Source organism: Megalops cyprinoides, chromosome 7, assembly GCF_013368585.1.
Source record: "Megalops cyprinoides isolate fMegCyp1 chromosome 7, fMegCyp1.pri, whole genome shotgun sequence".
Lineage (NCBI taxonomy): Eukaryota > Metazoa > Chordata > Actinopteri > Elopiformes > Megalopidae > Megalops > Megalops cyprinoides.
Genome location: NC_050589.1, coordinates 24,568,289 through 24,592,290, shown reverse-complemented (window position 1 = coordinate 24,592,290; position 24,002 = coordinate 24,568,289). Strand labels below are relative to the sequence as shown.

The following is a 24,002-nucleotide window of genomic DNA, read 5'->3' as shown; positions in this document are numbered from 1 at the left end:
AAGAAAATTTGAAAAAAAAAAAAAATGAAGGAGCGATCCAGGCAAACACTTATTCTAGAAATCGTTATCCGTTGCCTTTTTTTTGAGTCGTACAACACTATTCCTTAAAAAAACTGGAACAGCCTTGCAACAATGGCAAAGGTTTGCAGCCTCTTTGCACTATGAAAAATGTCCATAAGGTGGCACTCTTTAAATAAAAATAAAATCCACTGGCCTGACACAAATTACTAATGAATCTTACATGAGGAATGTGAAAGTGAGATTAATTAGGCCCTGCAGCAAACAGAACAACAAGAAGATCCCAGGGGTTAGATAGTGTATTATTTTAAGTTAAGTTGTTAAAAGTGGAACAAAACCTTCTAATGAAACCAAGAGAGAACATGTAGCGAGCTGAAGTTTCTGTATTCCTCTGTTTGGTAGTATATTTGTTGTCATCAAAGATCCAGGGGTCACAGGAACAGTGCTTCCAAATCCAAGTTGATTTTTTACCGCTATAGTTTACCAATGTCAGAATTAATTCCTCTAGTGGATAATGTGACTTTCACCTGTGTGGAGTTACGGTGCATATGGTTTTTGGTTCGAGAAGACTGGAACTGACTGAGCTGAAATGACCAGTTTACGACCAATGTCTCGGTTCACAGGGGATCTCGAGTGGCTCAGTCAGCAAAGTGCTTGACTTTTGCATAACATGAACCCTATAGCCTGGGTTCCAAGCTCTTTTCCCTGTACAGGCAATGCGGTAAATCTGGGGTTCAGCAATCCCCCATAACATGCATGTATCATACCTGGACAGTCTGTCTGTCAGGGATCCCACTGTACACAGATATCTGGGGCACGGTTGGCCTCCCATTGCTGGTGCTGGTGCTGGGGTTGCTGGTCCCAGTGCTGCTGCCGCTGGAGGCTGTCGGGCCCTGCTCATTCTCCATGGCTCTGTTGGCCCGTCTCCCCCCGCTCCACGGCTTCTCTTTGGGCCGACACTCCTAGAAACCTGACAGGGTAAGGGAGGACAGCAACACCCTTTCATCAAATTTGCATCAACACTTTAAATGACTCTTAAATGAAATCATCATACTGAAACTAGTCTGACTGCCAAACAGAGCACAGGAACATGAAGCACTGAAAGGAACAAGTATAATGGTGCAATCCACATCAGCACAGACCTGCCAGAGGATAAGCCACTCCAGTCAATTCTGATTGGTCCTTGCACAACTGAACAGCTCAAACTTCAACATCTTCATTCTCTGGCTGCCTACTTGTCATGACCTTAAAGGGGCACTTTTTGAAAAGAGACTGAAACTTTGCTGGTAAATGGTTTCATTCAAGTTAGAAAAAAGCTGAGCTGCCTATTATTGGAAAGAAAGGAAGGAGGTCACCTCTTGTAGTTGTAATATACTGTACCTGTGATAGTTTTTGAAGGAACACTAAGAGCTACTAAGTTGACCGTAGATCAACTGACTACAGTCAGTTACCAGAGTTTTCATGCAACAATAGCTCGTAGCTCTACTTTGACATGTGATTTGTGTGATTTTCGCAGAGTGTTGCAAACTCAGAGCCTGTGATAATAAATAAGGTGCATTGTGTTGAGTTTTCAGAACCCTCAGGATTTTCCTTTGTTCGGTGTAACGCTGCTGGGGTGTTAAACATAGGAGCTCGGTTTCCCCCTGTCTCTGACCCCTGACCCCCATCCTGCTGTCTCGCGGATCACTCCAAGAGGTGAAAGGATGCTGACTCAGGTTACTAACAAATTACTAGCTAAGAGGTCGTTAGGTGAAACCCGAGACAAATGAATATGGAGGTCCCGGGCCACGCCCATCGCTCTGTAACAGAAATGAAAGAAACTGCAGGATGCAGACAGCATTGTGGCAGCACTCTCTCTTTCACTGCCACATTTGAATGTTTGAAGGCCTGTGCCCTTCAGAAGCCAGGGTTAGCTATCTGCGTATTAAGTTTACATCAACCTCAGTGCATCACAATAACACCATGCATTTCAAGGCATCCTTATAAGGCAAACATAACATGGGAAACTAAAGACAAAATAAGTTTTAAATTGAAGTTTTTTTTGACAATTTGCAATGTTTTTAAAGATGCTTTCACTAACCATGTCCAGCAACATCCTTCCACAGTTGCATAGGTTAGACCACATATGACCACAATGACCATATGATATATTGTTAGATTAGAATACAAATAAGAACAGACACCAACAGAAATGGCAATGGTTTGTTATATTTGTGTTAATACTAAAAGACATTGAGGGTTCTGCTTGAGTGGTGACAGGTTAGGGTTTTCCATTAATTATGTCACCGTTCTCTGCACACCTGTAAGATGCCCTTTTCTAAATTGCTCCTGGTCTCTTGGTGGGGCAAAATATGTTGCATTGTATCATATTGTAAAACATGCCCCATCAAAGAGTTTACAGTTTTGGTCCTGGGTATACTGTGCGTTTACATGCATAATCCTCTAGATTGGGGGGCAGCAGTGTGGCATAGTGGGTAGGAGCAGGACTTGTAACCAAAAATTTGTCGGTTCAATTCCCCACAGGGGCACTGCCACTGTACCCTTAGGCAAGGTGCTTAAGGTATGCACAATTGCCTCAGTCAATATCCAGCTGTATAAATGGATAACATTGAATTCTGTAATTGATGTAAGTCACTTTGGATAAAAGCGTCTGCTAAATGCCAATAATGTAATGTAAAATATAGTGGTGTGACTTGCCGTTTCCTTTGGTTGGTCAGGCACAAATGTGAACATCACACTGGTTGAAAGGTAGCACCAGGGCAATTTCCACTGTCAGCTCACATTTTGACAGGAAGTTCAGCAACAGGAACAGGAAGTAAACAAGGAGTGTGTCTGTGTTTGTTTGTTTTCAGTGTTCTGTACTGCTGTAATCAAGTCCACAACAAGCAAAATGGATCTGACTTTCTGAGGAAGGACTCAGGAGCAAAAGAAGTCACAACAATGTGCACAGCAGACAGCATTGAATTGAAACTAGGGATGAAGTGTGTGTCTGGGTGCTAGTTTGCCAGCTAAAGACACTCTGCAAGGCTAATGTTAGCTGGCAGACTGGTGCCAAGGCAAGCCAGATGCTTACGAAACAGGGAGAAAATAAAACCAATTACATAAAAGGAATTTGCACCCGACCTCTCAGGATGCACACAGATTAGACAACCAACTAGGAACACACGCATTAATAAGCCATTTCATGGGAGTGGTACAGCCAGCCCTGCAGCATATGAGAAAACTGCTTCTGACAATCGCTTTTCAGCTCGTAAAGTTCCTGTCACTCTTCATCTGTATCTGCGCTGAAATGTTGGTCAGATGAAATCATAGATTTAAAAGACACGTGCATTAAAATGATCCTTTAGTGCAGGACTCAAGAGTTGTCACCCAAAGCTCACCTGTGACAGTTGTTTTATTATATTTGCAATTGTCGCATTGCGTGACCATACCAGAATCGCATTGCTTGATTGACTTCATACTGGGTCTGTAGACTCATCTATGATTAGTGAATGGACTTCTCCTTTAGGAAGTGATGTGACAGATATCAAATGATACCAATCTGGCCAATTATGTCACAGGGATGCAGTTGAATTGCAGCAGAAGGGGTACCGTGGAAGGCATTATAGACTGTAAAGGAATGTGCGTATTTTTAAAAATCATGCTTAGTGTGAAAGCAATATGAGCCATATTGAAAAGAAACACCACAAAAATGTATTTACAGCTGACTTCCATTGGCCAACATTCTCCAGAGACACATCTGTAGTAAAAAGAGTTAGTGTTCCCAGTGTTTCTTTCAAATATGGAGGAGTCCAGATGGATGCTCATCTCTTTGCACCTGCACAGAAACTGCAGCAAGTTTCTGCAGCAAGTATCAGGCTGGCTATATTCTCACTAGAGCCACATTGATCTTCACATTTACATGCTAACACTTAGCAGATGCTGTTATCCAGGGAGACTTACAAAACAAGGATACGAAAGTACATCTCATAAAGTTAGAAAACATTACATTTGCTTGGCAGGTGCTATCATCCAGAGTGACTTACATAGCTTCATTTCATACATAGATTTAACACAGACTTCTGTCTATTTATACAGCTGGATGTTTTACTGACAGCCCAAGCCCTTAAGCACCTTGCCCAAGGGTGCAACAGCAGTGCTCCACCTGTGAGTAGAATCGGCAACCTTTGGGTCAAAAGCCGTTGCCCCTCACCACAACGCCAAAATGCTGCAACTGCTGCAATCTGAAGAGAGTCCAAACTGAGACAACACCATGTCTGCTCCAGCCCTGTCCTCGCCCCATATGTGCTTCCAGCTGACGCGTCCCTTTCAGTCCCCGCTCGACAGCACAAAGCCAGCCCTCAGGAAGGTGCCAAGAGCCTGGCAGCCACATGACAGGAGCGCCACATTCCCCCGTCCCCTTTGATCTGCGGGGACCGTGTGGCCTGCCTCTGCCTCAGCCTCAGCCTTCCCGGACGCCACAGTGTCACTATATCGAAGTGAGTGATGAATTTGGGAGGGAGGAGAAGCCACACGGAAGGTTATGTATCTAGGAGGGAACACGAGATTCCCATGCCGGGGAAGCTCGTATCTTCACCACGTTTCTTTTCTTGCTCTCGTAATTTTGACAGTATGACAGAAACCGAGGCCTGATTGAACAGCCACATCCTCAGCAGTTCCACCCTTAAACCCTCTAAGGAAATTGCAGACAGCATTTACTACCTTTAGTCACTTCAGTTCAGGCCTACCCTTTACAATGCATGTTCAAATTACCTGGACATGTCACGTAAGGGAAAAAGAACTGCAAAATATTCAGACAGACATAGAAGTTACTTCTCAAGAACTGCAAAGCCCAGAAAGATAGACCCGAAAGCTACCAACATCAAACAAACATAGAAAAGAAACGGATAAACACAGAAGTCTTTCAAAGCATAAACCAGTGCATTAATGCAATATTACAGAGGATGCTGATGTAAAGACATTATGGTCAGATTGGCTATATTGCTTTAATGGTATGTAAGATGTATATGGGATGTGAGATGACATTCTACACCATAATAATCTATGTATATATGATAGTGAACAGCCTTAGTTTTCACACATTGTTTCTGGCAAAAAATACAATGATATGTAATAATGACTTAATATTTTTGCCACACAGGGTCACTCAGAATTGCTAGTGTATTTCATAATTTAGTAATCCTTGTACACTCCTAATAAGACAGAAACAAATCAAGTGCATAAAGATGCTTATCTATGTCAAACAGTTCTTACCAGTTGCAGCCTGAGAATATGTATAATAACAACAAGCCCAATTTCAGCATTTCTGTCTGATAATTCTGTTTATACTACATGCTCCATTATGCATTTAATGACATTAATATTATTTGGAACATGACCCCTTGCACAGGCAAGTGAAAATATTTTGCTGACGCCAAACACATTAGCACCATCATGCAGCTTGCTGACATCACTGTCCTGGAAGCCGCTGTCCCACAATGCAACACTGAAGCGTACAGATCGGGCCTATTAAACAATTACACAGCACATGGATCAAGTGTACTCACTGGAGCCAGAGGAAGGCCTGCTTGCCAGTGTCTCTCTCCCTCTCCCAGGCCACAGACGCTATAACACTCGTGCTCTGTGACAAACGACTCCTCATTCTCCTCTAGGGGCCTTGACTCCTCCCACTACAAAAGACTGGGGGCCTATGGCACTCATTAAACAAACACACTTCAAAGGCTAAGACTCCACCCCCCCCCCCCAGATACTTCCTCAGACTGGAGTGGAGGGGGGGGGGATAGGGGCTAGGCCACACTTCCTTGATCCACCCGTCCAAACAGCTACACTAACACAGCCGCCAAATGGAGCTAAGGATCAACTGATGTGTGAAGGAGAAGTACACCTGCCACATAGCGTCTTGAACACATGTATACACACATGCGCACACACACACACACACATCATATGCGCACAATTAACCACACACAAAGACTCCTGTATCCTCTTCCACAAATGTCCTCTACAGAGCACACCCGGACACACACGTGCACACACACACATACACACAGGTCTCATCAGCGGAACTTACTGATGTCTAATTAGCCTTCTGTCAGATGAGAGGCCTCTCAAGGACACTGTACTGCGCCCGTTCTTTCAGACTCATAAGAAAGGCTGAATGAGCTGATGCAAGCCTCTCTTTGTCCATGTCTCTCTCCTTTACCCTCCTCCCTCTTCTATCAATTCCATTTTTAATTTATCTGGCTTTATTGGCACAACAAGAACACACTAATGTCGCCAATGCATGTGCTGATATAGCAAATGCAACGATGAATGAAAAAATATACATTAAAATATCCATAGACCCTGGAATGGAGGAGGTCTTTATTTTGCATCTCTTCCACCTCCATCTTTGTCTCCCCCCTTCCTCTCTCCTCTGCCTCTCCTGCCCTGTTCACACTCGCAAATTGAACAGAACAATGCGTCAGGAGAGAGCAGAAAAGCGCAGATGTGAAAGAAAAAGCAATTAGCATGTGGCTCTTGCCGGGTTCTGCTGGCCTCTTTCAGGACTGCTGGAACAGGTCATCTCTTCAGCCTCCCACTGTCCTCTCAAAAGACATGATGGGACCTGCAGATGACTACTTCCTTTGCTTCCTTAGCTCATGTCAAGCACAAAATCACCATTGCATCCCACATACCCCTGACTGAGCTGTCTTAGTTATGAGCCACACTTAGCAAGCTACCTAGCAACTTGTCAAGGTAGGCACAAATGCGTAAATGAGCCAGTACAGAGAAACTGATTTAGCTTTGTTTTTGTTGATTGACTCAATTTATAAGTTTCACTCTTCAGACTTCAGACACAAGCTCTAAAAAAGTTAGAAGTAGAAAATAGATAGCTAGATGATCTGCCTAAGTAGCTACCTGACAAGTCATATTCATTGGTTTTTCATTGATTTGGAAAGTAGTTGTTGGTCTGTCTGAAAATAGATAACTGCTAACACTTTCAAACTATTAGGGCCAAAGAGAAATTCCAGTATTCAGCTGCAAAGTCAGATGAAAAAACTTCAATTTCTGTTACCACTATTGCTTTCCAGGTTGCTGTGTTTTTATGCAGATGTGTGATCCTCAAGAAAGAAGAAAGATTTGCTTCACTCAATTAAAAAAAGTGTGAAATGGAGAAGTTACGATCCCATATAGCCTGGTGTGCATTCATCCCTGTAATCTTGGAACAGATCAAGTGAAAAGTGGATCCTTTCTCTCACCTTTTCAGATTATCTCTTTCTCTATTCTCTCTCTCCTTCCCTAGTTTCCTGTCTCTCCCTCTGTCTCTTCCCCATTCTCATATTTTCTTTCTCCCTCTTTCTCCATCTTCTTTTCAGATTTTCTCTCTCCACTCTCCCCTTTCAGTACCTCTCTCCTCCATTTCTCTCTGAACTTTATTCTATCCTGTCATCCTCCAGCTCCCTCTATGTCCTCTCTCCTACCTCTCTCGTGTGTGTCTCTCTCTCCCTTCATTATCCTGCCGGCTGCTGTGGCACACTGCACATTATCTCACTCAATTGGCTCCTTCCCGTTGGTTAGGTGGCAGCCCGCCAAAGTTCAGCCACCCATGAAGCCCACAGCCCCACTGTCCCAGTCCTGTCCATACTGTATCCCAGCCTAGAATCCCCCTTTTCCCGTCTGCGACACCCAGCGCTGTCCTCACTGATTCAGCTGAGCTACAAATTCATCTACAAGCCTCACACTTCAAGCAGAAAGGTTATGGCTAAAAATAACACTAATACTAAACCAAGCAGTGATCGCCATAATCCAGAGAGAGAACCGGAATCCATTTTCCTCTCTAATTATCCAACCTATCTGCATCCGGACACACAGCCAAATATCACACCCCCACAAACGCACTCAAGAGTTCTGCTATTATGTCAAAATTGAGCCTTCCCATTACTCTGCTTCAGACTGACTGGACCCTATCATTTCTATAAGTGTGACATTATGCTTTGATTAAAGCCAAAAGACCCTTCATCTCCCTTCTAATTCTTTCTCTCCAGCTGCCTCAGCAACAGCTGAAATGCTTTTTTTTTCAGCAAGACTGCCATAATCATGAGTCTAAAGGGCTTTGCCAGAGTCATTGGAAATTGCTGACAATGGACAAAACCACAAGCAGATTTAGCCGGGTTTTATTTGTGTAATATGTTTGTCTTATGGCTTAGGTTCCATGTTTCTCTCATAATCGCTCATCTCTACCTCAAATACAGCCCTTCAATATTTTTTAATGGAGCAAAAATCACATGTATTAATGCTTATTTGTGGTTCAGTGAGTCATTCCCTCACACTCCTTTCCACAGGTGTCCCCAGTTGAGGGATTTAGCCTAAAGGGAATAAAGACAGCAAGTGATATTTGAGGACAATTTATGCTGTCCTAAAAAAGATATACTGTATGTCTAACCAATGGAGCCTCTGCTTCATAACTAGGAAGAACTTTACACATCAAAAGATGCACATTGGGCAATGAAATGTCTGCTGTTGAAGCGATCTGATGTGTGAACACCAGCAGGCACTGTGCTCATGAGGATGAGACAGCGTCAGGGAAGAGGTGCTTGGTAATTAAGACAAAACAGAGTCACTTCAAACAGACCTCTCCAGCCCTCCCCAACCCCCCAAAGGCACATTGTGACCAGATGGACAGGACACTCAATCCGTGGCAGGTCTGGACTGGACGTTATGGTTACGCTGAGCTAGCCTATGGGAGTCCTCCAGCCATGCTCTGTTTCCCAGGGCTCCTGTATCCTGTGTCTGCTGTCCAAACACTCTGAATATATACTGCTCTTCTAAGAGCTGCCAGCCAGGGTTTTCACAAGCTTATAAAAGTTATTATACAGTTATACAGTTTCATTGAACGCAAATGCGTGCACGTGCACACACACACACACATGCACACACACACACGCACACACACCTAAGTTATTGTGGACAGTTACTGGGCTCCTAAATGCCACATTCCCCTCATTATTTTGGCCATCCATCCAAGCAGCTTAAGTTTCGAAACTTACCCATTAATTATCTTGACTAATCTTATGTGAAACCTACATATATGGTTTATGGTGAGGACTGTTGCTAAAATTGATGGTTGTAAATTGACCAGCATCCTAACATATCTGACATTCCATACCCTTTAATTATGAGGTATTAAAGGGTTAAGAACACAGTATTCTTTTAAGAGAGGACAAATCAATGTAGGTGTCAAGCTCATTAGTCTCTAAGCTTTAACTGAGCTCAACCCGCACAGAACTGTGAATCAAATATGACTCCAGAGACCTTTTTGCACCACTTCCTTTCTCTGTTTTGGGCCCACAGGCCCTCTTCATTGTGATCTGGTGCCATGCTGTTTGTGTGTTTTGGCCTTTCAGGATATAAGGATGTTCATTATCACAGGCATGCAGCCTAGTGTTGATCCTGCCACCTCTGACAAGGTGTAACCAGTGACAGTGATACCAGAACAGCTTTCCTCTGTGGTGCTGCATCAATCATGGGGTCTGACTCAACTTCACACACTCATTTTCTCACTCGCAACTCTTGTTTTCACTCTTTTTCATCATCAGCTTCAGTTTTCCTCTTTTTCCTCTACATTTTAGCTTTCTTTTTTTAGTTACAGCTTTGCTGTTAGTGGAAGGGAGGGTGCTCCAGGTTTTTTTTTTTTTTTTTTTTTTTTTTGGGTTTTTATCTTCGTAAAAGAAAATACCAAATGTTACTATGTAGGACTGTGTGGTAAATGGGAATCTATCACACTAAGTGATTTTTCCTCTCTTGTCATTGGATTATTGTTCCTCATCTAAATTTAAATGTTGTCTCATAGCTTAACTTGCTTCTTTGTGAAGTGCTCTGTAAAGTGTTCCTTTGTTAAAAGTCTTATATGAATAATATTGAATACTGTTTCCATAGAACATAACACATTCAACACATTTTGTGTTGAATGTGCAAATTCTGAACAAAACAGCAAAGAATTAGACTTGGTAAACCAGTTAAGATTGTATTCAATGTACAGTTCAACTGGTTACTCAAACACAACACTGAAAATTATTCATTGCAAATTTCATACTGTTTTAAAAAGCAACAGTCAAGATGTTTGTCTACTTTTACACTGTATGCAATACTGCCCAGCGGTAGCTGTGTCTTGTTAAACTTGCAAAGAAGAACGAAGAAAACACAGAAGCAAGCACATGAAAGAGACACCTGGTTTGTGAATGGTGGTTGTTGTAACACCTTAGCTTCTGTCTTTTACCCTGCAGGAGGTTCGGCAAACACTGAAGTCCATCAACAGCCGTGACTACAGCACCAGAGTGATCACAGCACAGTCACCACACCGTCATACAACAGGACCAAGTCAGTCCAGTAAGAGGTATAATTTTCTTCCAGTAATGAACACGTCTGGTAATGCTTTTAATTAATGTCAGCTTATAGATCATCAGTAAAACTGCAATCAATCCCTATTTCAGCATTAACTCAATGCCTCATTCATTTACACATGCTTATTAATATAAACGGCTAAATGACTTATAAGTGTTGCAATTAATGGCTATCAAACCCTAAATAACGATCTGCAACAGATCAGTATTAATCAAGGCAAGTTTTACTATAGTGTGATGAGTTTCAAACTCACCACAGAAAGAAAAGAAAGATAAAGAAAGACAGAAATATATTACTAATATTATTTCTAAAAATATAAATGAGTAACTGAGAAAGGAGCCTACTGTACATTTACGTATGTATACATCCATCCAGCCCAAAGTACATTCAGATATACTGATCTGATATCTGCTGAAACAAGGGTTATAATTACCGATACAAATGAACAGAACAAGGAGTGTTAGTGTGGCCTGTTTCTGGTGACCTACCAACAAAGCATTAGACCTTATTCTGGTCTATATGTTATATATGTATCTGACAGAAAAAATCAACTTGGACCTGTGATTTTCAGATTGACAGTAACTCCCTGACCATGTTGATGTTCATTCTTTCAGCCAGCCCTTCAGGGAATTCTGATGATGACACAAGCTCTTTAGTTAAAAAAAAAAAACCCTAGACATGAGGTATGTTCAAAAGGTGTAGGTCTCTCAATCAGGTTATAGCTAGCTTTCAAATAAATGATGCGGCTGCATGTCTCAAGAATTGCCTTAATATCTGTGTTGTTCTCTGCAAACGCTATTTTAGTTCGTACAATGAAAGTGCAATAGAATCTGTTTCTGAGAACCACAGAACAAGGAGAGGAGCATAAAGAGTTAAAGAGTGAGAGGGAGAGAGAAATCCTGCTCATAGACAAAGCCTATGCCTACCTTCATAACCCCCCACGCCCCCATTGCTCTGAGTGCCTTTATAGCAGCCCCCCCCCCCCCCCCCCCCCAGGACCCCTGTCCCAAAAGGAAGCCCTTTGTACGTAAACCCCCGGCCAGCTCTCGCTGCCCTGCCCTCATCCCAACAGCAACAGTCACGGCAAACACACTGCCTGCCATCCTTGTGAGATTATGTGGTCTCCTAGCGACCACCAATGGGGTGCCTGTGGGCTCCTTTCGGCAGTGTTTCTAGCAGATTTGGAGTTCGGAGAAATGGCAATTGGGTGACGGGTGATGGCTTGCTCCAAATCACAGGGTGCCAGAGGATAAGTTCTCTAATTGATCACACGTTGACTTATGCCCCACTTTTACCTAAATATCCAGTTTCAGATTTGTTTTTCTCCTTTTTTTCCTGCTAGACAAATGCAGAACTTCATCTTCCTAGGAGGGTTTAAATTCTGTACTAACCATGGAGTAACAATAATACTGTAACTTCACCCTGAGCTGTCAATCAATGCTGCTGACAGGCACTTGTTACACAACACAGTTCGATGTTCAGTTATTGATGACTGATATTAGATGACTGACATTATTACCTTTGAAACTGATTTCGGTTTTTCCCAGCTCTCAGCTAGGGTGTCCTGCCCTGCAAGACAAATTTCTGACACAATTCTCCATCGCACATTGTATTATGAGAGGAGTGGCTTTCTAGCGCCAACAGGACAGGGGTTTGATTTGTGTCTCAAGTTGATTTGCGGCCCCCATTTCCTTGAGGCCCCGTCATAAACCTGCCAGCTGAGTCTGCGGGGGGAGCCTTTTGTTTAACGACCACTGAGGAGAGCCTGAGACTGTTTCTGCTGTTGTCATGTAGGATGCCCACACCAACCTGTGTTTTTTGGGGGTTTTTAAAAATCAAATAGAGGTTGCATTCCATTATAGTCATTGGTGTTTTCCAACAGCAATGTTCCTCTTGCTGCGTGATTACCCAGCTTGGGGTATTGCTTTTGCATAGCCTGGTGATTATATACTGAACTTATAGTGCTACCCAGCCTGGTGGTTTCTAACTTATGGTGCTTACAGCTCCCAAAGCAAAGCTGACCCGCACCAATGAGTTTATGATATTCACAACTCTTGCAACTCTTGTTTGTCCATATGAAATCCATCAATGTTCAACCTGTGGACCTTAACTGATATAAAGGAAATGACTGAAATCAATTCAGACAAAAATCACTGCATTTTCCATCTGTAGCAGGGAGAGTTTCCAGTGGCCCTAGCGGCTTCAGAAGAGGTTTTCAGCTCATTTAATAAAACTCTTTTCTATGGCGACCAGGACCACTTCCCTGCAGTTTAGCATCTGGATGAGGAAAGTCTCTGAATAAAGGAAAACTCCACAGTACGGCAGGAAATTATTATATATAAAAGATCTTTTGTATTACTGAGTTATTTTTGTCCATCTCCTTCAAACTGGGAAGTGAGAGCGTGCTTTGAATTTTTGTACATTATGTGCCTGTAAACTGTTCTGGGTGATGCAGGCTAACAAATGGAGCAATCATCAGTGAGACTCTGTTAAGATGTCACATATGAGACAAAAGGTCAGGCCAGAAAGGCCAGAAAGCTCAAAGTCCAGGAAGTTGATAAAGGTGTTTGAGGTCCTCGCCTGTTTCTACATTCTTGGTGAAAATAACTCTCCACTCATGTCTGAGGAAGGAAAGATGACTGACAGCTTGTTCTTTTCCAGTAGCTCTTCCAGTAGTTCTTTTCCATGAATATGAAACTGAACACTCCCAGCTTCCAGTCTGCTAGAACTGACAGAGTCAAATGACCTGCTTTTAAATGCATATTGAAAAGAATGTAAAAATATCATAACAAACACAGTACAGATATCCTCTTATGAGTAAGGGTCCCACAGAGCCTTTAAAAGTCTCTCAAATATATCTAATTTCTTCCAGATTCTCTACTCTATCATATCATATTAGACTAATACCCTCTGTTGAAGAAGAGAGGAACACCCTAGTGCTGATGTACACTTTTACTTAAGTGTATTTCTAGGGCTTATTTCAATATTGAATGTATTTTGGAGCTCACAAGTGGTTCTGACAGGAAAAGGCCTAGTTCTTCATGGAGTCTGAGCCATACAGCTGGGCTGGCTTGTGTATGTTGCAGAGGAGTGCATGTGCCCTGTTCTGTACTCTCACTCCAGGGCACTCAAGGTGGGGCAGAGCTTGGCAATCAGATGGAGTTCCTGAATGATTGAGTTAGTAAACGGGGGAAATTTTTTTAGGTAAAAAGTGTTTTTAAAACATCTTGAAATGTATGTATTCCTTTGTATATACAACACTAATAAATTAACTTGAAATTTGTGGGCTCATACATACACATGCATGCACATGAAAAATATGTGTATGCCACTTCAGAATACACACTTTCCAACTGAAATGTGATTTATACATGTATGTGTGTGCTTCAATGGCCTTGCCTATGTTATGAAAATCAGGCTCTCTCATGCGCATATGACATTTAATATGTCACCAATCGAATTGCTTGAAAGTTGCCCATATCTTTTTCTTTCTGCAGATCCAAGCTACAGAACAAAGGCATTTATCAGCTTCATTTAGGCATGAAGCATCATCCCATATGAAACTCAGTGCTTGTGTGTAATAAATATATTTCAGTCATCTGCTGGGGCAATATTGCATTGATTGGGGGCAGTCGAGCACAAAACACATTGATTGTTACCTGCTCATTAGCATATAAATTAGCTGCTTTTTGGGGCAAGAAAGGGGCCATGGGTGTAGAAAAAAAGGGAAATTGGGGGTAAAAAAGGAGATGAATTCTAATAGATGAGGCTGTGATGCAGTGATTCGGTCCACATCACTGCACTTGCGCACTGATCCGTTCAGAGTATGACCAGGATTGAGTACTCAGTTATGTAGTCAGTTAAAAGGTTTGAGTAAACCGAGGCCTGGATTCAATCAACATCTGTCTGATAAATTTGCTTCACTGATGAATGCAAGTGTTCTTTTTTCTCAACGCAAGCACATTTTTTCATTAGTTTTAGCAGTAGGAAAAAGTAAGCCTTGCATTTAATAGTCACTTAGTCAGTTAAGGACAAATGCTGATTGAAGCCAGGCCTGAATCTGCAAGCAACACATACTGTGGGTTTTACATATTCACTTATAAATTAAAGAAAAATGAATACATGTTGATATCTATAGGGGTACATCTCACAGCTCCCTCCTGCTCTGTAGGAACACGTGTCACGCTGAAGCAGCATCAGAGCTTGTGCTCCCTCTGTACTCTCTGTGTTTCCTCTGTGTTTGATGCGCTCCATTGACAGAGACACCAATCTCCTTTCATCTTTTTTTATGTAAGGAGCGAAGGTTTCCCAGATCTTGCGTCCAGGGTGTTCTTGGGTGAAACGCAGAAGTCTGACTCTAATGGACTTGTCTCAAACAGTTGAGTGGTCCGGCACAAAGAGACCCACAGAGGGGCCTTTTCAGAGCGGCTGGCCTGACTCCAAACGAGCACGCACACGGCCCCGCTCCCCTTTTCTTCTGCTATCACACGGCGACTGACAGCCAGACGAGGCCGGCGGTGGGCTGCTCCCCTGTGGCGTTGCCTGGCCACACGCGGCTGGCTATCGGCAGAGGCCCCACAAGCTAATGTTACTAAACAAACAGGGAAACAGATACACACCTACAGCTCCCTGGAGATCTCTGCTTCTTTCCTTTTTTTTTTCCACCAACTCATTTGTTCAGCTGGGGTCAGAGCCCATTGGACGGCGTTTCTGCTTTGTCGTGAGAAGTGTGGCAGAGCTGGGAGTTGGCGGGGCTGTTAGGGGGTGGATCTCTGGTTGGACCACCAAGCCTTCAAGGGGAAGCTTTCTCTTGAGAAAATGCAGGGACTTACAACCCTCCACTGGCATATGTGAAAACATCACCCAGACTCTGCTATTCAGCATAGTGGCATTACATAGTGGCCATAACACTATTATTACTATTTACATTTCACTGGCTCAGAACCACAAGGCTAGTACTGTAGCTTATTGCTCCTACTGTCTAAAATGGTGGCTGTGTTGCTAGGTTAAAATGCCCTACATATGTGGCATTTGAGGTAGCATTTATGGTGCTGGAGTACAAGTTAACATGGAGTGACCGTCACAGACACAGCCATGCATACAGTGAAATGCCTGTTAATCATCTTGATTTAAACCCCCTCCCATTTTCGGGGAGAAAACCTACAGGGTCCACACCATAACATCAGACAGTGTGTGTTAATCAGCGGAGATCAAAGGCACAGCTGCAGGGTGGGAGATGGGGCCCGGGGACCATGTGACAAGGGGGTCATAAAGGGTCACAGTTATCACCACCACACCCAACAGCCCACCTCAAAGCCCAACTGAGCATTAGAACATCAGCATGAAATGGCTTGCCTACAGTCCTGGAGGGGGTTATATCAGAGGCGTCCGATAGACGTGAAAACATTTATGAGCGGAACTGATTCCCTGCCATGGCTTACATTTCACGCATTATCCACACATACACAGCTGGATACTCACTGAACCACTTTCAGTTAAGTAACTCACTCATGAGCGCAATGGCCATATTTCTGTTGGGATCCGTACCTAGAGCCTACTGGCTCCCAGCCTAGTTCCAGAACCATTTTCTAAAGCCACTTTGCTAAATATCTTCAGCATATGATATGTGGATATTACTCTGTGTGATGTAATAGGTTTTCTCAGTATTTGATGGTTAATACTCAGCCAGATTATCTGGTCGGAGAGAAAATGACAGAGCCGCTTGCTCATTCAAATAGGGGGTTCTCAGAGGGGGATCCGGTTTGGCGTACAGTCAGGATGCAGGCCTAATCTGTTTGTCAGCACTAAAAGCAAGAGTGTTTCTTCGCATGTCATCTCTACCTCCAGTTTATCCGGGAGACAAGAGGATGATCCTCCTCGGCTCCTCTGGGTGTCCCTGTGCTCAGCAGGAGGTCTCGCACGCTCCTGTTCGATCTCACGATCACAACAGGATGTCGCACTGATGGCATTAAAGAAAAATCCCTGAACAGGCAAGGAGACTGCAACTCTTATTTTAGCAGACCCCCTGCCTGGACTGTCTCTGATGCAAGCCTTCATGATTCAATCCTCAGCATCACTTCAGATGAAGTGAGTGCTAAATGTCTATCCATCATCATGTACTTAATCTAATCCCCAAATCAAAAACTGTTTTATAGCTAAAGATTCTGAATTTAGGGGGTTAGTGTGAGAGGACAGACACAATGGATCTATTTCTGTTAATGCTAAAGCTCTTATGAAACATTTCATTGCACTCTTATCCACAGACATGAATAGAAGTGTAGATTCAAACAGAAGTAAAGCTCTTGTAAGGAGTATCAGATGATCTGTCTCTCCACTCACCTGGCTCTGATCTAAACAGTTAGAGACCAGTGGTTGTGAGGATTATCTGGACACTACCTATTTCACCATTTTCTGTCAGTAAAAGGCTTATGGGTGCTTTCACCGTTTATTTAAGATGTCATTTAAAATTTAAAGTGGAACATGTTCATCATTTGCACTTTTAAGTGTCTGTACTATAAAGAATGCTAAGAGTCAATCCAGGACAGAAAAGTATTCTGTTGGTGATAAAATGATCCTCTAAGCAGAGGAGCTTTGGCTTCTCATGCCCTGGGGTCCAGGGTGGCAGGCGAGAGGTGGGAACATGCCTCACACGGGCGCATTTACGAGGCTCAGCGTGTGGAGCGGCCGTGTATGGGGGCTGGCGGCGAGGGGCGCAGAGCGGAACAATGAGGGGGAATATAGGTCAGACGCCAGCACTTATGGCCCGGGGAGCGCAGGGGACCAAATTAGCGGCTGGGGCAGGGGCCGGACGGGGCCTCCGTAAAAAGAGGAGAGATTTATTTCTGGCAGCTGTGGGCCTGTCAGGCTAGTGAGGTGGAGGCGCATGGAGGAAGCACGAGGCCAGAGCGGGAACACCTGGATGTGGAGAATAGAGCAGCAAGTGGGCCCCCAGCTCTCATCTGCCTCCAGCCTGGACCAGCAGCGGCGGAGCTGAGGGGAGAGGGGCGATGCCCCCCCCTCCCCCGTTAAACGGAAAGCTGAGACCTGTCTGCACTCTCTTCGCAGCACACCCCAGGACCCTGGCGCTGTCAGCAGCTTCCGCACTCACCTTTTCACCACCACAGGAAATACAGCCGCACTGTCTGTCTTTTTGATCTGCCACAAGCTGAAAATTCAGTCAAAAGAGTTACATTTGGCATGTGGCTAGCCTCGAAATCAGAATCGTCAGGAGGAATGACTTTCACAAGGGAGAGGTCTCTGCCCTGGTGTGTGCTTCTGAAAACATTTCTTTGGACACGGATGTGCATTTTTTGCATGTGCATGCATGTGTGTGCGTGCGTGTGTGTGTTTGTATGTATGTGAGGGTGTGTGTTTGCCTGTGCATGTGTCTGCGTGTATGTGTGTGTGTGTGTGTGTGTGTGTGTGCATATGGTGGTAGTTAGATAAAGCGGAAAGAGAAGGAAGAAACTGAGAGATTTCCTTCATCTGTTCTGCACTGACAGGAGGGGAGTGGCTCTAATCAGCCCCCCGCTCTCTAATCCTCCCGCCGAGAGCTGTGATGAGAATGGGGGGGGGGGGGGGGGGGGGGGGGGGGGTGCAGCAGAGAAGGAATTATGCAGATGAAATGCCAATATAGGATTAGAGCGGCAGATATGAGGCCTAAATGGCACTATTACGATGCCTCCCAGCCCTGCCCCATACCCTGCCACCCCTGCTCCTGTGTTGAGAATCTGTGTGGGCGCTGGAGTTTAAACTCCCGCAGGACTGAGACCCTGTTCCTCTCCATCATCCTTCACCTCTTATCACCCGCAGGCCAACTTGCATACCCCCCCCCATCATTACAACTGGCCGTCTTCTCATTGCGCCTACTGTGAACCTCTCTCCATCCAAAACGCACGTTTCCCCCATTCACTGTTCCCCAATGACAAACTGGACCTCATCCGCCTCCTTCTAAACCACATTGAACTCTCTTGCGGGCTTTTGAACATCTTTTAATGAGCCAGAGGAGCAATGGTTCTCTTCTGGATTAAAAGCCCATGAAAGGAAATACCAGCCCCGCTGCAGTGGGGGAAATGAAAGCATTCTTCTGCTAGGAGTAATTTCATGTGTTTTTCACACCATACCCCCCCTCCCCTGCCTTGGGGCGCCTTGCCACATAGCCCTGACTCACACATCGCACAGCAGAAACTCAGCTAAGTGCACCGCGCCACACAGCATACCACAGGACACGAGCTCTGCTGCCGGTGGAACCTGACGTTCGGAATGTGCATGCAGAGCCAAAGATGAAAAAAAGTGGCTCTCAGTGTTTCTTTAAATCAGAACAGCTCCTCTGAGGGCAGTCGTCCTGGGGGATTGTGTGCTGGTCAGGGGGCAATACCATGTGCTGCATCAGGTGGGACCAGCGCTGATTTGCATTACAAGGGATGGGAATCACACCTGTGGTCACTTCCCTCATCAGTCCCCCTGTAATGTACACTTCAAATTCGAAGAGCTGGTGTAAAGTACCTGTATGAGGTACTGAGAGAGAGGGTGGGTGAGTGAGTGAGTCAGTGAATGAGTTAGTGAGGAAGGAGGGGGTTAGAGGGAACGAACAAGTAAGAATCAAAGTTTAAGGATACAGAGCACTGGATCGCTGTTATAGAGGACTAAACCCTTTTTCTGCCTGATGACCATTCTGAGGGAAAAACTGAAACATTGATGACCACGATGATGGCAATGACCATTTCTTGTGTTTTTTGGTATGCATATAGCACTGTGCTTCACAATCATTCACAGACACAGGTCTAGTTGTCTCGTAGGAGTGGAGGTACTTCAAATTCAGATCAGGCTGAAAAAGAGCTGGAATTTTTTCAGTTTATTTGGTTTTTCCCTCAATGCCGTGACTCCCAACTACTCCCTGAGCCCTCTGTAGTTCTTCCATTAAACATCAGTATTTCACTGCTTTCCTTTCGTTTCTGGCTGGTGTGCTCTGCTTACAGCAGAACTGCTCATGCAATGTATTTTACCTTCTGTGATCAAAGTGCAACTTTGACACTAGGAGGCTGCAACATCTTGTTGTTAACTGAGAACGAAGGCTACATCACAGATGTTTGATTTTATTCTCTGCAGAGCACACACTGTGATCGCTGACCACAGTGGTTTGCATTTCATGTTACAGTCACCTGCAGGCGCGGCCACCCAAACGCAACAGCGCCGGGCCCATAACGGGGTCAGCACCCCAGTAAGTCATCAGACAGCCAGGGCGCTGCCTCCCAGCCAAGGCATGAGAGAAAACACAGAATGAGACACAGCAGAGACAGCCGTCGGAGGTGGTTAGATCTACTCTATCCCCCCTTCTGCACCCCAGCCATGTTCTTGGCCCGTTCTGAGGACACAGTCTACAGGGGCTTCGCACATCCGTGAATCACCGCAAACAGAAATCCTCTTCAGGCCTCCGCAAGCACTGGCGTCTCCCTCCGTGCGGGGTGAGGGATTAACCTTTGATAAAGGGGAGATGAATGGTCTTTTAATGAGGAGGCAGAGAGGGTCAATCCCACAAACCACGCCACTCACCGCGCCTCACAGAGTGGCCTCTTATCCTTTAAACCCTCCGCGGCAGAAGAAGCGCCCAGACAGGACCTGGCAACAAACACCGCAGGCCCTCTCCAAATGATAAATGAAGTGTTTCCATTGCATATTATCCTATCTGTGAATGGAGCTTACCTCACATTCCCTGGGAATCGACCAAACAGTAACCTCCCCTCAGGGACACACAGTTAGCAACGTGAAAGAAATTCCACGTTTATGTTTGACATCTGACAATTCTAACATCGTTTAATCTTTGCAGGATGGATTGCTTCGTGCAATTTCGAGTCCTGTTTTGCACGATGTCGATTCACATACATTAATCTACAATCTAAAGCAGCTTTTCAATTTACACACTAATGGGAATGTGAGTGATAATCTCTGCGTCCTGCAATGGATGAGCTCTGTATCACTTTTATATCCATTACAAAACCAGATGTCAGAATGTCAGCATGTTAATTAAATTAGATGTTGCATTATTTATGAGAGGTATCACACTGTGTGATCCCTGACTGACAGTCACTGCACGTAATCTTTATCCCTGAGATAAGACGAGGTAATATTGCCATGGGTTGACTCTTGTGTTGTTTTTGGCTATTTGCATAATTTACATAAACGTTGCTGGTCACAAACATTCTGCTGAACGGCCTAACCGATACCTCAGTAAGACATTAAATCATGTCTCTTTTTGAGTACAGTATATTTGTTGGTAAGCACGGAAGGACCACAGCCTCTAGTGTATCACCAGCTCTTCCTGTCTTGTCAGAATCTGCAACCACAGAATCGTAATGCAACTCAATACAAGAAAACATTCACGTGATCTGATACTGAGTTTAATATGATATTATGGCTAAATACGAACTGATTGGTTTTGCTTTAGTTGTGAGGACTGACTGACTAAGCAGATGCTGTTCTCTGTCAGGAGACTCGGTGCATCTGCTAGCAGGAATTCACGGGTAGCAGGAAACAATGCTAATTTCTGGGACCGCTCTGACACGGTTTCATGGCCCTCCGCTGGGCTGTTGAAGGCCCGAGCTCAGCCTCGAGTGACCCCCTCATTTCCTGAGCTGCGTGGTTGGGAGCAGGGGCCTGCACCTCCATACACAGCTTTGATTGATTCTCTCTGTGACCCTCGGGGAAGAGGGCGAGACACTCGCTCTCTCTGTACCTCCGTGCTACCGAAAGGGCAAGTGCGAAAAACCCGATGCCTCCCCAAAGAGATGGGGGCGTACACGGAGGAGCATGGAGGTAGAGACCCGCCACGGCTAAGAAAAGCCAGGGGAATCTCACACTCCCTAGGCAAACAGGGCCATTTCAGCACCTTGAATACATTATGCAAATGCATACAAACAGAACCTCCACACCTCGGACGATTTTGGAAGGAGCATCTGTTTATTCTGGAGCCTGGAACACAGCTGCCTGATGGTCCGGTAATGAAGGTGTAAACAGGAGCTGGTGCCAAGCTGGACCCATTTTTTGGGTTTGCCGGAACAGGACCAGCGGGTTGTGGGACTAATTGAAACATGCGGAATGTTGTGTTTGGGTACAAGTCTGTGCCACATTAAAATGCTGCACATAAAAACTTTATGCAGACTGCCCCTGAAAACCTAAAATTCACAATAAATCGCAATACTTGTAACTGTAAAGTATAAGCAATACGAGATTAAGATAATTAATTAAAATAATTAAAAACATACATATATATTAAGCAGTCACTTTTGTTGATAGCTTGAAATCTGTCCTGTTTTGCAGTTAGAAAGGTTCATGATAGGAAGAAGCAAGACTATCAGAATCTCTTATACACTTGATGAAGACAACAGAAAGGTATTTGAGATGCAATGGGACAGAGGCACGGACAAGCACAATCCCGGCACTAAGATTCCAGAAGAGGAAGTGGGTTCTAAAGTGTCTGCAAAGTGTGCAGAAAGTCGGCTAGCTGAGAGGCAGGATGCACTGTATCAGCATTTCTGTGATGTCACACAAGAGTTCCAGCGCAGAGAGCCGGAGTCCAGGGAAACCGGCGTATCGCTTTCTTACAGGTCAGCAGAGGAGCCCCGGGGGGGACCCCCAAGCAATGCCGCAGCCCATCACTACAGGGAGCGGTAACTACGTGCCACGCTTGCCAAGATAAATGTGCCCCCCTGGGTCCTGACCCCGTGGACACTGTCTGAACCCTGTCCCAGAGGCCAGCTCTTTTCTGACCGTCTTGTCAAGACGGCTTCAGAAAGCCGCTGTGAAACATCTCTTAGAGGCAGAGAGCACCAAACAAAAAAAAACATTTTCAGCAATCTGGCCGGTATGCTGCATTCAGCCACACACCCTCACAGAGATCTGCTCAAAAAGAAAAAAAAAGGTAGGCTTTGTTTATGCACAGGGCTGGGGAACACCACGGTAGGTCCCACATGATTAACCAGAGGTTCCCACTTCAAGCAGCTGCATCATTATTCTGTCAGACACTAAATAGTCCTGCATTACAAAAGGTCCTGAAAGCATGCAGCCTTACGCACATAGACACTTGTACCCACGCGCACAGAGCCTGGATTACAGTCACAGCAGCAAGCTTCTGGGAAACACAGAGCCGTGTACTTTTGTAAAGAAACAAGGCCAGCTTCCATACCTTCTCTCTAGGCCTCGTTTCCCTCCTTGGCTTCAGTTTCTTGTTCCTTTCCTGTTATCCCACACCATTTCTGGGTCTTGTTCTGTCCGACAGTCTCGGAATAGACCAGGAGAAGAGGAGGAGCTGGCGAGAGGAAAAAAAAATCCTAACACGAATTAGCATTCCAAAAGGTAACATGTGACCCTCTCTGGCCAATAGCCTGACTCCTTGTGCCTCTGGCACTCCCCTTCCCCCTCAAACACTCCCCCCTCCTTCCTCTCTTGTTCTCCTATAGAATGGCCGTGTCAGGTCAGTAGTACAGAAGGCCTATCATTGTCTCCATGGAAACACAGAAGGGTTTAACCCTTTCTTGGAGTTTTATGGCATCTGCCTTCAAACTGGAATGTTGCCTTGCAGCAAGATGCAGAGAAAGACACTGAAAGCTAGTTAGCCTCTTTTTGGGGGTTGTGCTGACCTCCTGGAATGGCGGGTATTCCCCTTTGATTTCTTTAAAATTGTTAAAAATACACATTAAGATGGATTTGCCTTATGACTAATCCATGAAAGCTTCCTCACAAAAATTAAGCAAGCTGACAAATAACCCTTGCACATTTTAAAATTATTCAAGGGTGGGCGTGTTTAATGTGTTCATTTGCAACAAGCTGAGGTTGTTTCACGATTACGACTGTGGAAATGTCAGACGCTGTGGGACTCAGCTTTCTGAGCACCTGACTGGGACACACTGCTGTGTCAGGCTGCAGGGGAGAGGGGTGCAGCCCCTTTCTACTTTTAAGCCCCTTTCTGCTCTAGTGTGCGCAAGCACAAAGCCCAAATAAACAGGTGACAAACAGTTACATGTTAACAAATAATAAAAACATCAATACCATAAAAAATAATGAAAGTTCATATTTAGGCATTTTGAACTTTTCTTGTTATTTTATTCACAAGTAAGATGACAAGTTAGCTGTCAATGCTAAAATAAACATACAGTGATCTTTACATAGGTTATGCAACAAAAAAAAAACCCAGAACCAAATATCAGACACCAGACATCGGCTATCAGACGTGTATTTCCTGAATTACTGTAATTACAAATTCTTAGTGATTAGTATAATTACAATAATGTTAAATTGTGATTGGCATAATTACTGTAGATCACAGAGCCTTGGACATGTAGTCTCACAGCCTAAACAGATGTATAAGAAGAGCCACTGCGCTGCGTGTGAAAACTCTGCGGAATGCTGGTGTTCAGAGGAAAAACATTTATTTTACAGTCAGAAAGAATGGAGTCGGGAATTCCCGGCAGTACTGAAGTCTACTGAAAGTCAGCTGTGGCGTTGACATGAACTTTACATTTGAACAGCTACTCAGTCAGAATGTACTCAGAATGTGCGTGGCTATTGAATATTGTGACTGCCTGCTTCAGTAAATGTGAATGGCA

The 24,002-nt window shown here is 44.4% G+C and overlaps 1 protein-coding gene across 1 annotated transcript in view; it reads right to left on the bottom strand.

The window, feature by feature from the left end:
- The window catches only part of phc2a (polyhomeotic homolog 2a (Drosophila)), a 54,389-nt gene extending 31,712 nt beyond the window's left edge, over positions 1–22,677 (bottom strand). Inside the window, exons 1-2 of the mRNA XM_036534252.1 lie at positions 22,583–22,677; positions 786–988 (exon numbers count right to left, since the gene is read on the bottom strand). Of these exons, the coding sequence (XP_036390145.1) occupies positions 786–926 (141 nt within the window). The 5' untranslated portion in view covers positions 927–988; positions 22,583–22,677. The remainder of the gene's footprint in view (positions 1–785; positions 989–22,582) is intronic.
- Positions 22,678–24,002: the final 1,325 nt, after the last annotated feature.